General features: G+C 36.4%; 1 protein-coding gene across 1 annotated transcript in view; it reads right to left on the bottom strand.

The window, feature by feature from the left end:
* Nucleotides 1–718: 718 nt before the first annotated feature.
* Nucleotides 719–13,798, bottom strand: part of LOC110454996 (WD repeat-containing protein 93-like) — a 48,321-nt gene continuing 35,241 nt past the window's right edge. The window contains exons 18-24 of the mRNA XM_021504861.1: nt 12,026–12,086; nt 11,559–11,715; nt 11,065–11,275; nt 9,023–9,149; nt 7,477–7,506; nt 5,919–5,927; nt 719–804 (exon numbers count right to left, since the gene is read on the bottom strand). Coding sequence (XP_021360536.1) covers nt 763–804; nt 5,919–5,927; nt 7,477–7,506; nt 9,023–9,149; nt 11,065–11,275; nt 11,559–11,715; nt 12,026–12,086 — 637 coding nt within the window. The 3' untranslated portion in view covers nt 719–762. The remainder of the gene's footprint in view (nt 805–5,918; nt 5,928–7,476; nt 7,507–9,022; nt 9,150–11,064; nt 11,276–11,558; nt 11,716–12,025; nt 12,087–13,798) is intronic.

Genomic DNA, 13,798 nt, shown 5'->3' with positions numbered 1-13,798 from the left:
CCGCGTCCCAGAAATTATATTCCCAGACAATTTATTAACGGACGAAAGACAGAAAACGGACGGATGGGGTGTTAAGCTATACTCTCTCCGGTGGTGTTTTCTTTTGTGTCTACATGAGGCTGATTTTATCAAAAAGCTTTTCAAGACAGGTAACTTAAAATATAACAATAAATATATCACCCATAGAATGTAAAAACAAAGCCTGTCAAAACAACTTATTGTTTGTATATTCAATATAGAGGTTGAAGTAAAAAACAAAAAACATTAAAACATGCATTTAATTCGTTTATGTCACAAATTTTATCACAACGTATATAAACAGTTTTAATTTACAAAAAATATATGTACACTGTATATACCTTATAAAGTTATAAGGTTGTTATTTACACATATTGAATAACGTTACCCCCCCCCCCCATGTTTTTCTCTTGTTCTCTCCACTTCTTATTCGCATCCGTACTCCCTAACCTTTTTCACATGCTTTTACATGTCTCGGTCTCTTTCACTTTTTCGCACACACTATAACATATCTCTTTTTCTCCATATCCGATCTGCGATGTATGCTTCTATCCCCAATACTCAGTATATCAATTGTTTTGGTCATTGTTTAACAAGTCAATAGACATAGTCAAGTTGTACTCAACGTACTTTCCAGACACCCTGTGGTTATCCAGTATACGAATGTCAGCTCCCATGGTACGTACAAAAATACGTTTGATTTGAATTACCGGAACGTTTCCTTATATACTGCTGCACAGCTCTTCAGTTGAACAGAGCAGTTCCCCATCCAATGGAACCAGGAGTCTGAAACAAGTAAAAAAATCGCTGTTAACAATCATTTCTATCCTTAATCATAAGAACACTGCGCAATGGAACAGTCCACTGCAAGTTTTTGATTCTTACATTTATAATCAAAAGTCGGATAACTAAATCGTTCACAAATATGAATATGATGACCTCTAGAATTAGCAAGGCTTGGTAGCTAATATAGTTTAGATCATGCTAATAAACACTTAATACATTCTATATTAAATCACATAGATTAGACAAATAAACATCAACACGAGGTAAAATGATTAGAGCAGTAATAACAGCTTGCATATTATCTGTACTGTATTATAGTTAACGTCACAATAAAGCAATTTCACACATATTTTTCCTACAATAATTACTTTCCATAATTGTTTTGTTTGTCAAGTTTGTGACAACAGTAAGTATCATTCTATGTAGTATCCGAGTAAATATACACGTAGGGACACAAAGCAGGAACAGATTACACAGGAAACAGTGTGTTCTGGGATTACATTCATGCATTTGTTTTCAGCTAGAATTACAAAGAATATATAAAAAAAATGTCTCATGCACTTGTTCAATTAGTAGAGCTTTGTGTTAACTTTTTCGTAATGTATTTATCTGTAGCACGTGCAATAAAGAAAAGTGATGTTAAGCTAACGTTTGACTCAGGGGGTCTGTCTTCAGCTAGTAGAAAAAAATTGCTATTTTGTGTTCACATTCGATTCATACATTCCTGTTCAACTCGTAGAACAAAGACATTATTTCTGTATTGACATATAACCCAAACTGTTCTCTGAGATTTTTTGATAATTTCACAGTGTGTGTCGTGTGTCCAAACTTGTGTTTTTTTGATAATTTCACATTGTAATAAATATCTTCACGTTAAAATCATAATATTAAGCTGATATTGATCAATTACGATTTGTATCAACTGTCGCTTGTTCCTTTTGGAACACAATTTACTCATTGAAGATTTAAGGTTATACTGGCGAAATCACTTGATAGATATATTCTTTATAGATATGAATGTTTATCAATTATTAGTTCTTTGAAATCCTCTATATAGATATAAATCGAAATTCATCATCGCATGTTAGACAATCGTCATCCATTAGATATCCTCTCTATATCTATAAATTAAAATTCATCATCACACGCTAGACAATCGTCATCCGTTTGATATCCTCTATATAGATATCAATCCAAATTTGTCATCTGTCGTTAGATATTCTCTCTATATAAATACTAACAAATTATCACTCGTAAGTTATCATCTTTATAGATATAAATCCTATTCAATGGTCACTCTAACGTTAGATATGTTTCCCCCTCCCTTCGCATGTGTATATCCCTTTTAAGCCTGAAAAGATAAGCTTTTCTCCCACACCTGACAGATTTATCTCCCGTTTTGCCGGTGCTAGATTTATCTGTCTCCGCCCTAGGGCTGAGACGGGGGGATTCCCCTATTCATAACAATGGTGTGACGTCACTTCAACAATACAATGACGTCACATCAACGACACGTCAACCCTGAATTTAGCATGTAGCGTTGTCATTACATTGTGTATATGATACACATTGGAAGAACAGGGTAAGAGAAAAAGAATCATTCACCCCCTTGTGGGTAAGATAGAGGAATCTAAACCCTCGGGAAAAGATTCTTCCGTTGCCAAACACTCGGCAAAGCCTCGTGTTTGGCAAATTAAGAATTTTCCCCCTCGTGTTGAGATTCCCCTAGCTCACCCCCAAGGGGATGAATGATTCTATATGTCACCCCCTAGGGCGAGATAGCCCCAGGCATACAGAATGGCGCGATCTTAGTCATAACAATACTATGACGTCACGTCATCAGTAGCAGACAGTGGAAGACAACTCTGGAGTTGTTAAAAAAGCATGCAACCAACGCTTATATTTCATGCAATCACCGCTTGTCGACGGATTTGTGAATGAAACAGGATGGGAGAAAAACAATCATCCCAACCTTGCGGGTTTGACAAATATCCAACCATCAGGATGATATTCTCGAATGTCTTACCCTCCGCAAAGTCTTGGGTAAGACAATCAAGATTATCATCTCTCGGGATGGACTTTTCTCTGTGATGCCTGCAAGGTAGGGGATGGTTTTATTATTCTTCTATATATAAATCCTAATCAGACATCAAATCCTAATCAATCATCACCTGTTAGATACCCACTTTGTAGATAAATCCTAATTAACCATAACCTTCTAGATACCCTCTATATAGATAAAACCTAATCAATCGTCACCTGTTAGATACCCTCTTTATAGATAAATCCTAATAAATCATCACCTGTTAAATACCAACTTTATAGATAAAACCTAATCAATCGTCACCCTCTAGATACCCTCTTTATAGATAAATCCTAATAAATCATCACCTGTTAAATACCAACTTTATAGATAAATCCTAATCAATCGTCACCCTCTAGATATCCACTATATAGATAAAACCTAATCAATAATCACTCATTCAATAGCATGTACAATGTGCACTCAAATCATTATCAATCCATTACTCATTTGATATCCTCTGGATATATATATATTTATAAATCATAGCTTAACATTTGTCTCCACGTTTGCTGGATATCATCAACAACATGTAAAAGGACATAAACATAATATATATGTGAAGACATGTATGCTAAAGATATTTCGTTATCAAACTGATAATAACCATATCAAATGTACAATTACACTATATCAAACGTCGGTTAAATGATCTATTTCGGTATACTGATTTTATAAAAAAAAACATGTAAGGTCATTAGTTGCAAGTTGTATACTAGTGAATAATAATGGAAGAAAGCCAGTTACTAAAATTGAAACCTTTACTTAAAAGCCAACCGATCACTTTAACTGAAAGTTCCCCATAATAGATTATATATCATATTTGGACAATTCAGTTCTAAGGATGCTGATTTGATAGTGGATAATCTTATCCTATCATTGATTAAACAATACATTTTTAAAATGAAATGTCTAGAAATGGAACTTAATATAACAAGTTAAAAGAATCACATTCTTTTTGAACCTAAATCCCAAATAGTTAAAAATAATATAAGCTGTTAGTCATATAAAATAATCCATAAGAAATAAAAGTAAACAATTGAAAATATATGTAATAATGATGTTATAATCAAGCGACATGACACGTGCTCGTCCCAAAGCTTGGCTGAATACATGTTGCTATTACAAAGCGTTGGTGCAGGAAATAAGCTTTACTTTCCTATAAATGCTGGTACTGTTTATCTATTAGACTATATCGCGTCGACAAAATCCCCAGACTTTCATAATTAACAATGAAATAGTTGCAAATAAGGCAGGAAACATTGCCAGATTTAAAAAAATAAACAATTGCTTCCCTTTCACAAATGAATTTAAAAATTTAATTTTATTACCGAATCAGCAGCATAGCCAGATCCTGACCATTATTCTAATTCATATCTGAGACTTTTGTTCACTGCTAATTTCCAATAACAAGATAACCGCTAGTGTGTATTCCGTTCGTCAATATTTGGATATGATCAGCAAAAAGTTGGCAGACATCTTTATAAAGTGAATGTTACCTTGTTAGGAGAGAAATATATACAACAGATAATGGAGGCAAGTGTAATGCTTTAACTGCTGAAAGCTGAAAGTAAAGTGTCATGCTGCAGAAATATGCAAGTGTTTAATGACTCAAAGATTGGGCAGAGTCACGGACAGACGTGAACAGTGAATATATATATATATAGGCAATTAAAAATATCTACAATAACGATGCATATTAAATGATAGGGCCTCACCATACAGTGTCTGCTTACTTAGGACTACTGTAAAGATGAAATCAAGTAGAACAATCACACGTTTGTGAACCACAAAAGTCATCAGATAAACACGAGTTAAATATATATAAAATGTATTACACGGTACAGTACCAGTAAACAGACTCTTATATCAATTCAACAACATTAGCATAACGAGCAGTTATGAAGCAGAATGTCGCTGAAAGAAAAATGCATACATTTATTCAATAAAATTGTTCTGAAGTACATAATTAAGCTGTAAATATATGGAAAGTAGATGCTTACTAATATTCAGCTGACATTACAAATACATTTCGTTATTTTCAAATTTGGTGTTATCGCAATATTCTCTCTAGTAACACTTATATAACGAAATGCTAGCAACCGAGCGAGGTTTACCGGTAATGCTTTAAATACAGCACTCAAAGCGTGTTCTATCGCTCATGTATAACTTGGTACTCGGTTGTTTAAATATTACCCACATTACCCCGTTAAGCTTTTGTTCCGTTTGTAATAGTACTACATAAACGCACATCGACAAGTCTATATGATAACAGTTGCTGTATAACTAGGTGAAGTCCTATGATTTTACTTCCTTCCAGAAGCTTCACACTGAGAGCAGATCGTCCCATTAAAGTTATATTAACACCAAAGTGCTGACCGATCAGGAATACGTCCCTAAAAAATACAAAATATCGGTTACTTCTAGGCGGTTACTCTTAAACATCGAATATTTATCTAGACAAACCCATGTACAGTCGGGACACGTTAATCTAGTCCTACTATCCAGTATCCCATATTTTGTTGTCCCAGAATCCAGTCAATGTTTTAGGGGACATATCGGCATTTTCATGTAAAATGTTGTTCCAGTATGATAAAGCCTTCTAACAATCCAGCCACGTTTTCGTTGGGCACGAATATCACGACATTACATGGCTGAATATCATATCAATTATTATACTTTTATATTTCAGACAAAGATTCGCGACATATTTAAGGTAAATAACTGAAACCAGGAACGAGTCCATGGTCCGTGACCTGTATGTAAGGTACTTAGTAATCGACAAAAAGGACAGGTGATCATATGCTTTTTATCTGACCAGAAAAATATTGAATTCGTCATAAAACAATAAAATGTATGAAGTTGCGGCAAATTCAATGTCAGACAGTTTTGTATGGTAGCTGAAACAAACACCACAGTGCTGATAGTTCGTGAACAGTTTTAAAACGTGTTATATCCTCGTGCGCGTCGTGTTAAGAGAGCCACAGACTCAAACATTAACATACCCAACTTACAGATCACTGATTGTTACCTTCAAATCCTGTATATAAAGTATAAAACACAGCTCATCTTCAAAAGTCATTGAACACATCCTGTATACATTACTCTACGTTTCCATTAATAAACAAGACAAAAATAAATATATTTAATGTAATTATAAGAACTTTTTTTGAATTTTTCTGCTGTTTTATTTCTTGGTTACACCAGTTAGCAATACAGCCTTGAGTTCAAAAAGTTGTGATTGAAAATAATTATATATTGGAGAAAGCCTGAAAATCAAACGAATACACACCACATCACACAACATTAATGTTATACCAGTGTTAGCTATGATGAAGAAGTAACAAATGCACTAGAGCTATTTTTTTAGAATAAAATGAACATAATAATCCTTCTTTTCAATTTGTTTCCAAATTAAAATGCATTATACCGGCTCGAAAAAAAACACCAATAAAAGAGTGGGGGGGTATTGATTTTTACAACTTCAAATTGAATAGATACCATCTAAATGCATTATACCAGACTGGAATTCCATTTATCATTGCATCGCAGACTTGATTTATTACTCCATATGTAAATACACGAACAGAAAAAAACAGGCACTCAATGTGAAAACTGAATCAAAGTACTATATGACCCTGCACCCATTGTACAACGTTACAAGTGCATTATGATATTATAATTTGACAGGGCAAACAGTGCAGACATAGGTCAACATATAAAAGTGCCATACAGTGAAAACATTACAATAGAAGTGTATGCTACAATCAATGGTGTGCAGTAATAGGTAGACGGATTTAGAAATCTTGTATTGTTGATTTGATTTATAACCTCACACGAAATTACGATCTATAGACTTAACAATTAATGAATTCTCATTGATGGAATCCTGCTATCGTAAAGCATTTTCTCTATAACACAGCATATAAAAGGCTGCTCATCAGCAAATAAAAGAAGACAATGTGTAGCTAATAAATGTGACATCATACCATTGATCAGACTTTTAAAATGTCCAAATATCATGTTTCTCTTTGCCTCATCAATATGAACAAGTATTTTGGTTGTTATGAAACAATGTCTTAAAACTTTTTTTCGCAATTGATATTTCAGGAGATAAAGTGGTTCAAAATACTTTGTTTGTACTGTAAACACCTTATTTTAACGAATACTTAATCAATTATTTTTTGCAAAATCCTTTGCTTTAATATACATGTACATTAATAAAGGATCGTGAGGTATTTGAATCCACAATGGACAAATCGACAAATTCACAAAATACAAAAAAGATACATCTCGTGTAAAGTATACTTATTACTATATATATTTCTATAAAGATAATATTTCTGCTAAAAATTTATAATAACAAAAAAAAAATCTGTTTATGTTTTTACTCAAATAACCCCTAAATGTAACATTGATAAGTCCTGTTAGTAACATTCACACTATAAGTAACAAAGCATGTATACATGATGGTAAGTCAGGATTACAGGGAAACCATGCAAAGAAAGACAAATCAGTGTATACACATATATGCTGAGTAAGTAGGGTAGTTATACACCTTTAGTTGACACACTAATGAGTTTACATACCTGTTCGTAATGGTATATAGTTTGATAGTTCTGTCGGAAGAAAATCATCACATTGATATTCTAATGTTTATAAATAAAATATATGAAAACAATTATTAAAAGCATGCACTATTGTGAGTAAAAACGGAAATCAACGTTTACGTAGATGACCTTAGATATCAATAGGTATCCAGCACTTATTCTTCTGAAAAGAAATCTATGAAATAACAATAATTTGATATACAAATGTACATTAAATTTGATTTAAAGCTGGGTTCATATGTAAAGGATCCTCAAAATACTTGTATATGTTTATTATGGTGCAATGCAAAATAAGGACGAGACGAATTATTGAAAAAGGGGCCTGAGTTGATTATTTATCTAATATCTTCAAATACTATGTTTTATCATACACCTTAAAATACAAACAGACCTTCCTTATATCTATTCTACAACGTGAAAATGTAACTGGACATACTTTCATGTCTACCTTATTATCTGTAAGACAATGTAACACAGATGTTCAAATAAATTAAATCAGACTCATCTTTTTTTGTGTGCAAACGTTGACCATTTGATACCTCGTTTTCATTTCACTAATAAGCTGATTTTGGACAATAATACGGGGGAGGCATTTGGAAGAGCATTGCATGTAAATGGTTTGTTGGAAAATAATACATATATCTGCATATATAACTGTCTAATTATAGATTTTTATTAACCCACTTTCATAGCTTAACAGCAAGTTATTTACATCTACTGACTGAACTGAATGTTCATTCAAAATTATATACATTAAAAGCATGAACTTTTTAACATAAGCATAACCTTCAAAAAAACCTGCAAGGCATCAACATAAAAAAAACACAACGTCTAGCTCATAACTGCTTTAGTGCAATAAAAAACTAGCAGCTTCAGAGTTAACTAGGTAAAAACAAAAAAAACAAAAGAATGTGTTCAACCCCTCTGATGGTGTCCAACCCCTCTGATGGTGTTCAACCCCTCTGATGGTGTCCAACCCCTCTGATGGTGTCGAACCCCTCTGATGGTGTCGAACCCCTCTGATGGTGTCCAACCCCTCTGATGGTGTCCAACCCCTCTGATGGTGTCAAACCCCTCTGATGGTGTCAAACCCCTCTGATGGTGTTCAACCCCTCTGATATGGTGTTTCTTTTTTCATTTTCCAGAGAATATTTATGGAGTAAAATATCTGTTATACCTAACAGAGTATACTACCACACAACTTTACGGGGTTAAGTATCTGTTATACCTAACAGAGTATACTACCACACAACTTAACAGTCTTAAGTACCTGAATTATCTAATAGGGCATACTACCAAACAAACTTCATGGGGTAAAGTATCTGTATTGTCTATTAGTTGATACTACCACACAAACTTTACGGGGTAAAGAATCTGTATTGTTTAACAGGGGATACTACCACACACGAGATACCATCTGCAGTTTGTATAAATGTCACCAGTTTTTAAATTATGTTTTTTGATAAGAGGTTAGAACAGAAACAAACATCAGATGGAAGGGTAAAAAGGGTGGAGTCAGACTCACATAGACCGGTCTCTGATCTGCCTGCCGCTCGGCTTGTTCCTTGTACTGGAGTATGGCCCAGATTTCCTCCTTCATTAGGCCCCAGCGATCCTGCATTCGCGTCTTCCGTAAAGCCTGCTGGGCAATTCTGTGGATAGCAACCATAGTTATTGTCAAAATAGAAATTAAATACTTCACTTTTACACCCCTTCTTGTCGGGGATCGAGGAAGAATACACCTGCTGTTACCCACTGCATATATCGTAAGAGACGCATAATGAGGGAACCCCCTGCAGAATCGTGGATTTGCTTTTGTGCCCTCTACTTGGGAACACAAAAGCGACAAAAATATATCTGCTGCACCCATTGCAACATTTGGGATCTTTCTCTTTCTTTCTACTTCTATTAACCTATTAATTCCTAACGACTTGCTTGGCAATAACTCACATCTGGCTTTGATGTTGAACGTTCGTCCATGTGAGGAAGCCAATGGGTTTTGTCCCTAGGCCGGGACATACCAAAGTCCTTCAAAATGATAGTTGTTATTCCCTGCTTAAAGTTCAGCATTAAGGGTAATGACGATAACTGGTTCAACCGTTGTCAGTATGTTACCGGGCGGGATGCTGTGCTGGGTGCCTTTGCTATGGTATTTCAGCGATATAGCACTATAAAGTCGGCATCAGATCCATGCTATCATAAGAAGGCAAGTACACCAACATACCCCGTCTTCAGCACATGTACACACATGCATGCATGGACAACACACATGCACGTCTTTAAATGACCTTAGCTGTTAATAAGACGTTAAACTAAATAAAACCAAACCAAACTTCATTTTTAAACTTTTTTGATCCCTTTCTCTTACTTTCTTCTTCATTGTACTCAAATATTATTGAACCTCTGTCAGTCAGGGATTGAGAGGACTATACGTGCTGAACCTCTGTCAGGCAGGGATTGATAGGACTATACCTGCTGAACCTCTGTCAGGCAGGGATTGAGAGGACTATACGTGCTGTCACCCACTACATGTCGTAAGAGGCGACTAATGTGGGAACCACCAGCAGTATTGGGAAATTTATTTTGTTACCCCTACTTGTGGACACAACAGCAACCAAAACCTATCTGCTGCACCCATTGAAAATCTGCGATCTTTCCACTTCCTACAAACCTTTTTTTGCATCCTAGTGCCTCTCTTTGCAATAACTCACTATTGGCCTTAAAGTTGACCTGTTCCCTGAAGTTGTAATGGCAATTGGTTTGGTCCCCCCTGGACATATCAATGTCCTTTAAAATGTCATTACCTGGGTATCCCCAGCTTTTAGGGTAATTGTAACAACTGGTGAAACCCTTGTCAGTATAATGTGATCGGTCGAATCTTGTGATTGGTGCCTTCATCATGGTATTTCAGTAAGGTATTTATAGGAACGTCCCTGCATGATCTTAGCAGTCAAATGGGTGTTTAACAAATTAAACCAAAACCAAACCAAACGTGTACTGATTCTTCTTCCTGTGAAGTATTGCTGTTTCACAAACTAGGTTTATAAGCCAAAGGCTGGCAAATACCCCTGGGTCTGCCATGAAAATGGTCAAAAAGGAAAATATACGGTATGGTAAAAATGTAAAATATGCCTTAATTGCAATAAATATTTATGTTTTTTTATTTTTGTTAAACAACCCCCCCCCCCCCCCCCCCCCCCCCAAATCATTTTCATTTATGTTTTTTTGTTTTTGTTAAACCCCCACCCACTCACCCACCCATTAAACAAGAGTATATGCTCTAAATGACCATAGTTTTCGATGTACCCTTTAAAAAGAACGAAAAACAAACATAAAGTATAAAAATGTCAATTCAGTCGAACTCAGTTACAACCAAGTCTAGAGGCCATGGTGGCCATGTTGAATCTCGAAAATCAAAAGTAGGCCATTCACTCCCACAAACTATCAACAAAAACCATACTCACCTCAACCAATCAAAGGCCACAGGTGCCATATTGAGAGGTAGATTCCAAAAAGAAATCTTTTCTTCAAGAAATCAAAAAGAAGAAGAGTTGTGACAAATCTTACCTCTCTGTCATTAGGGCATCAACTCTCTTGTCAATGGTGGTGTGTATGGTGAAGGCTACGGGTGTTCTTTCTGATACCATAAACTCCTCTAATGGAGCAAAGGCCTTGAGGGCGAAGACAAACAACATGCTGGCTACAGGATCCACTTCTGGTTGAGGCTCTGGTGTTGTCTCATTCTCCTCCTCAATTGGTTTCTCCACTTTGGCCTCTCCTTTACATAATATTGTGTATGAACGATTACACTGGAATTTTCTTCATTATGGCAAATTATCAATGAACAATGCTTCTGAACAAAACCTCACTATACACTGTAACAGAGTGTTAAGGAAAGCCATTACGTCATTGCTAGTTACAAGCTATAGCTCAACAAAATATTTACACAATGAACTCTTTTGCTCTAAAGAAAAACACTTTTCTAGTCTAACTATTTGTTATAACATTTATAGGAAAAAAGGCAACATGTATTTATGCAATATTAGGAGCCAATCACTTACCTCTGACAAACAGGCGCTCCCCCCTACATGCTGTTGTGATGATGGGGTCCCAGGGAGTGACCAGCTGATGGGTGGGTGGTAGTTTGGCCTCACACAACACATTACCATTTAAAGTGTGTTTGATCTGAATTGCACCTTTCTTTAGCACAACCATTGTCTGAAACAATATCATAAAATGTAATATATTTCGACCACCATGGCCCCTGTTTATCAACTATCATTCTATCCATTAATCAGCAGTGGTTTTGGTTATAAATATAAATTAACACCTTTCGTCCCACCATTATATGGTAATTTATTTATATAACATTCCTATTTGTATATATACAAATGTACACAATCAAATATATACCTATTACCAAACATGCCATAACTTTCTGGTATAGTGAGATCAGTGAATTGTTTTAATGAAATTTGATTAATAATTAATAACTTGAGATTGAGAATCACAGAAACTTCCAACGTACCAGTTCTGGTTTCCCTGGAACAGGTTCTACCCTTGTAAACATGTTCTCTTCTATGTCCACACTACAATAAAAAGTATTACAAAACATTATTGAATAAACAAAAATCTTTAAAAAAAGCTAATAAATCTACCATTACATTAATCAATCTGCCTAGATTCCATGTCAGAAATGATAGAACTACTTGAGTGGCATCACAAACAGAAGAACTGTTGTCACCTGTAGCTGCTGTGAAGATGTAAATGACCCAAAAGCCAGTAATTGTACACTAGAAAGCCTTGGCTATTAGGGCTGATCGCAGAGTGACTTTCATGTCCAGATAAACACCCAACCCCACACATGAGGTAGACGTTATTGATACAGTGTCATGGTGGTGACACACAATAAGGCTCCAGAGGAAGCCCACCCACACATGAGGTAGACATTAGTTACAGAGGAAGCCAGCCCCACCCATGAGGTAGACGTTAGCTACAGAGGAAGCCCACCCCACACATGAGGTAGACGTTGTTGACCGGATACTCACGGTGGTGACACACAATATGGCTCCAGAGGAAGCCAGCCCCACACATGAGGTAGACGTTAGCTACAGGGGAAGCCCGCCCCGCACATGAGGTAGACGTTAATGACCGGATACTCACGGTGGTGACACACAATATGGCTCCAGAGGAAGCCCCGACCCACAAATGAGGTAGACGTTAGTTACAGAGGAAGCCCGCCCCGCACATGAGGTAGACTTTAGCTACAGAGGAAGCCCGCCCCGCACATGAGGTAGACGTTAATGACCGGATACTCACGGTGGTGACACACAATATGGCTCCAGATGAAGCCAGCCCCACCCATGAGGTAGACGTTAGCTACAGAGGAAGCCCACCCCACACATGAGGTAGACGTTATTGACCGGATACTCACGGTGGTGACACACAATATGGCTCCAGAGGAAGCCCCGCCCCACACATGAGGTAGAACATGGCACCATCACTACTCTGCACCAGAAGGTAGGCGGTGGTCTTGGTCAGGTAAGGTGGGTAATTGTTTTCATCTTGAGGACATAGACTTGGGTCAAGGAACCACATCTGTTGTACAGCTGCCTTCGTGGTGATGTTGACAACTCCACGCTGCATACCTGAAATAAGGGAGACAACACTTTCATAACAACTGATCTAGTCAACCATCATGCCTAGCTAGTTTATCATGTTGGTGTATTGAGCATAGCTTTTGAGTTTAACTTCTGACAAGGTTTAACTGATATGTGTGTTATATTGGTATATTAGAACTATCCTATCTAATATCACGTAGATTGGAGATCAATCAGTAAGACCAACAAGTGAAAATTTCGGCTGAGATGATGAATCTGCCGAGGATCTAACTGTAAACTTTGATATCCTTGTGAGATCCAGGTATTTTGTCTCATACAATGAGGTCTCCCGAGACTAGTCCTTTGACCTCATTGTAAGATCCAAACCAACCAAATGATATGACTAGAGGGTTCAACACTAGTGATGACCTACATAGGAATGTTCCCTGTGGTCAACCTAATGATATGACTAGAGGTTCAACACCAGTGATAACCTACATAGGAATGTTTCCTGGGGTCAACCTAATGATGTGACTAGAGGTTCAACACCAGTGATAACCTACATAGGAATGTTCCCTGGGGTCAACCTAATGATGTGACTAGAGGTTCAACACCAGTGATAACCTACATAGGAATGTTCCCTGGGGTCAACCTAATGATGTGACTAGAGGTTCAACACCAGTGATAACCTACATAGGAAT

The sequence above is a fragment of the Mizuhopecten yessoensis genome, unplaced genomic scaffold (genome assembly GCF_002113885.1).
Source record: "Mizuhopecten yessoensis strain PY_sf001 unplaced genomic scaffold, ASM211388v2 scaffold8123, whole genome shotgun sequence".
Lineage (NCBI taxonomy): Eukaryota > Metazoa > Mollusca > Bivalvia > Pectinida > Pectinidae > Mizuhopecten > Mizuhopecten yessoensis.
Note: the sequence above shows the minus strand (reverse complement) of the source record. Positions and strands in the feature narration are given on the sequence as shown.